The sequence below is a fragment of the Biomphalaria glabrata genome, chromosome 7 (assembly GCF_947242115.1).
Source record: "Biomphalaria glabrata chromosome 7, xgBioGlab47.1, whole genome shotgun sequence".
Taxonomy (NCBI): Eukaryota; Metazoa; Mollusca; class Gastropoda; family Planorbidae; genus Biomphalaria; species Biomphalaria glabrata.
In genome coordinates, this window is record NC_074717.1 from 9,729,276 (window position 1) to 9,733,618 (window position 4,343).

The 4,343-nt window shown below is 37.5% G+C and overlaps 1 protein-coding gene across 1 annotated transcript; it reads left to right on the plus strand.

Moving 5' to 3' along the window:
* The first annotated feature begins 521 nt into the window (after nt 1-521).
* Nucleotides 522-983, plus strand: LOC129927329 (coiled-coil domain-containing protein 1-like). The gene has a single exon (XM_056035838.1). It carries the CDS (start codon nt 522-524, stop codon nt 981-983), a length of 462 nt encoding a protein of 153 aa, XP_055891813.1.
* The last annotated feature ends 3,360 nt before the right edge of the window (nt 984-4,343 follow it).

Sequence of the window (4,343 nt, forward strand, 5' to 3'; positions counted from 1 at the left end):
AGATCAACTCTATCCGTCTGTTTGTCTGTCTGGTACAAACATAGATCAACTCTATTTTTCTGTTTGTCTCTCTAGTACAAACATATATCAACTCTATCCGTCTGTTTGTCTGTCTGGTAAAAACATAGATCAACTCTATCCGTCTGTTTGTCTGTCTGGTACAAACATAGATCAACTCTATCCGTCTGTTTGTCTGTCTGGTACAAACATATATCAACTCTGTCTGTCTGTTTGTCTGTCTGGCACAAACATATATCAACTCTATCCGTCTGTTTGTCTATCTGGTACAAACATAGATCAACTCTATTTTTCTGTTTGTCTGTCTGGTACAAACATAGATCAACTCTATCCGTCTGTTTGTCTGTCTGGTAAAAACATATATCAACTCTATCTGGCTGTTTGTCTGTCTGGCACAAACATATATCAACTCTGTCTGTCTGTTCGTCTGTCTGGTTCAAACTTTGTACACATTATCTCTTCCACTTCACATTCTCTGAGGCAGAACGGAAATCTTTTGCAAGATGATTGATGACACGATTGATGACATGATTGATGACACGATTGATGACACGATTGATGACACGATTGATGACATGATTAATGACAAGATTGATGACATGATTGATGACACGATTGATGATACGATTGATGACATGATTGATGACATGATTGATGACACGACTGATGACATGATTGATGACATGATTGATGACATGATTGATGACATGATTGATGACACGACTGATGACATGATTGATGACATGATTGATGACACGACTGATGACATGATTGATGACACGATTGATGACATGATTGATGACACGACTGATGACATGATTGATGACATGATTGATGACACGACTGATGACATGATTGATGACACGATTGATGACACGACTGATGACACGATTGATGACACGATTTATGACATGATTGATGACATGATTGATGACATGATTGATGACATGATTGATTCAAAATAATTGATGCTATTTCACACGATACATGGGAGGTTTTAAAAAAGTATTAAAGTATTTTGTGTTGTACATTTCACTTGTTTGATTGATGACACGATTGACGACATGATTGATTCAAAATAATTGATGCTATTTCACACGATACATTGGAGGTTTTAAAAAAGTGTTAAAGTATTTTGTGTTGTACATTTCACTTGTTTGATTGATGACACGATTGATGACATGATTAATGACATGATTGTGGACATGATTGATGACATGATTGATGACACGATTGAAGACACGACTGATGACATGATTGACGACATGATTAATGACATGATTGATGACATGATTGATGACATGATTGATGACACGATTGATGACACGACTGATGACATGATTGACGACATGATTGATGACATGATTGATGACACGATTGATGACACGACTGATGACACGATTGATGACATGATTGATGACATGATTGATGACACGATTGATGACATGATTGATGACCTGATTGATGACATGATTGATGACATGATTGATGACATGATTGATGACATGATTGATGACATGATTGATGACATGATTGATGACATGATTGATGACATGATTGATTCAAAATAATTGATGCTATTTCACACGATACATGGGAGGTTTTAAAAAAGTATTAAAGTATTTTGTGTTGTACATTTCACTTGTTTGATCTTATACATAGTTTGCTTTTGTCCACAGTCCATAGTAATGTACGTGAAACAAAGCGTACGTCCTTATAGCCGGCGTTTGTCAAGCATCTACTTGACCACATTGGATGGCTGCCTGGTCGTGTGGAATGTGATCCGGACAGTCGTTTCGATGGTCCGAAAGTTAAAAGTCAAGAAATAAGTCAAATTTCATCACCTCACATTTCCATAACCTGTGCAACTAAACGTGGGTCATCGTACTGGTCACTTCCGCTCAACATCTTTTGGCAACAGCTAGTCTCAGAAGAAGATCAATCCCAACACAAAGCTGGTCCCTGTCGCAAATGTAGTATATAGATATCCTGAAAACGTTTTACATAACTAATTCCTTTCCTTTTTGTGTTTAATGAAATCTCTAGATGCAGCAGATGTAGGGAAACCCAGTTTTAAAATATGTGAAATCTTTCTATAGCGCTTACGTCTCGAGAGACAATAGTTTCTTTTTATCACTTGTTATGTAAGAGACCAATCCTAGTCACACATCTGAGTCATCAGCAGAGTCTGCAGCTTTTTTTTCTCCCCGCAGTCTTCCTTCTCACACCTGGCACACCATTCAGGACCCCCTCCTCTGTGCTTGCTGTACACGCCTATCTATCCAGTGCTTGCTTCTTTCTCCGATCTGTGGGTGTCAATTTTGAGGAGCTTCATGTCGTGCAGGCATACATTAAGAAATTTTAGAATCAGAAAGTTCCAGAATTATACAGTAATAGATACAACGATATATAACTCTGCTAAGAGTTTCCCTTTTAGGCTTATCTCCTTTTTTGGATCTTCTTCATTTCGAGACTCTTCCATTATCGTCCAATATAGCATCTCCCTAGGCATCGTATACTTTAGGTTAAAATTATAAAAAGTAAACAACAGCTCAGCTAAGAATGTTTAAAAAAAAATTACAAACATTTTTTATAATCCCGATACATTGTCAGTTCTAAAAGAAATCGTGTCACATTAATCTCCGCAAAGATGAAGAGTTTCTTTTGATTCCCACGTGACTGCCTCAGCAGACAACAAAAGCAGACGTTGCAATCTAGAAATGACAAAGTAATCGCTTTGATCTGTCCTCGAACTAAATTCATGTGTGGAAGCTGATCAATGCAATCTTGAAATTATATTAACTCTGACAAAAACAAAAATTAAACAATTTTTTTCCTGAGGATACCAACGTTGGTTTGACCCCATTAAGCTTAATTAATATTTGGTTTTATAAACGTATTTGTGTCATACATTTGTGTATTACAATTTCTTTTATTTCCTTGCAAAGTCTTCATGGGTGGGTTGACACGGATCTCGAAAACGGCTCTAATTATTTTTCCAGATATTCTAGAAATGTGTATATCTTTTGGGAAAATAATTACAGCGAAAAATCTGGTTTGTGCGTTATAGTTATTCCAAATAGAATCCTCGTAAAATTTAATTGGGCCAGTGTGAACACACATTCAGCGGGTATTTCCGAACTCAACTTTTTAAAAAGATGTTTATAAACATTTTGCGCATTTTCTAATCCAGAACTGAGGAGGACTTTAATAGAAGAACTGGAAACACTTCTTACAAGTATGAAGCATTTGCAGCAGTGGCGTCACTAGGGTGGGTGTCGCCCGGTGCGGACCGCAACCCCCGCACCCCCCTAGTGACGCCACTGATTAGCAGTAGACACCGGCTACGCCCGTTGATTTGTTGCCACGCTTTCTATTGTTTATTATGGCCGGATTATCCCCTCTTTTTTTTTTTTTTGCGGATTGTAAACGGGCCACATCTAAACGATGAACCTAAAATACATTTTTTGAGCCCGTAGGTTAGTGTAGCCACGTGATTATACTGATAAAACTATGTAAAAAACTGTCACGTGACAGCCTGTGTGTATTACGTAATTTGTATAGAAGAGATAGAGAATCACGTGGCTAAATGTTGTTTGTTTACGATTGGTGAATGAGGTCCACTGTTGAGACATTTAGTTGTTTACCCTACACAGTTGAAGGTCAATTATGATCTGAATCTGTTTTTTCAGACACATTTTTCATGAGCATTGTTTTCTGTGGTAGACACGCGATCGTACACATCCATCACACATGTGTTCACATCCCACACGAACGAAGTCCTTGAACTTGGGATTCTTTTAAAAAGACATGTCTATAGTTACTATGGAAGCCTAAGAATCAGAGACACATATGATCGTGTGTGTTTACAAGCTGACTGATCAGTGTGCATTAAATTGTAAATGTTTTTATGTCCAATAATGTATACTTAAAATTGGAGTAATTAACTGAAACAATGCGAACGTCTGAAGGAAACTAATTTAGGCGACAGAAGAGAAGAAGGAGAATTGTTCGCAAACCCCTCTACGGTTAGTAGAGAAAGAAATTGGTTAGTAGAGCTGCACAGATCTTTCTTTTTTTTTTTACCAGACAGATCAGTGTCATCATAGCCCCAGGAAGGTTATTGGGCATTAAGATATCCAGCCATGATTATTGCTTTATCTGCCTTATGTAGATGCCTTATGTAGATGCCTTATGTAGATGCCTTATGTAGATGCCTTATGTAGATGCCTTATGTAGATGCCTCATGTAGATGCCTTATGTAGATGCCTTATGTAGATGCCTTATGTAGATGCCTTATGTAGATGCCTTATGTAGATGCCTTA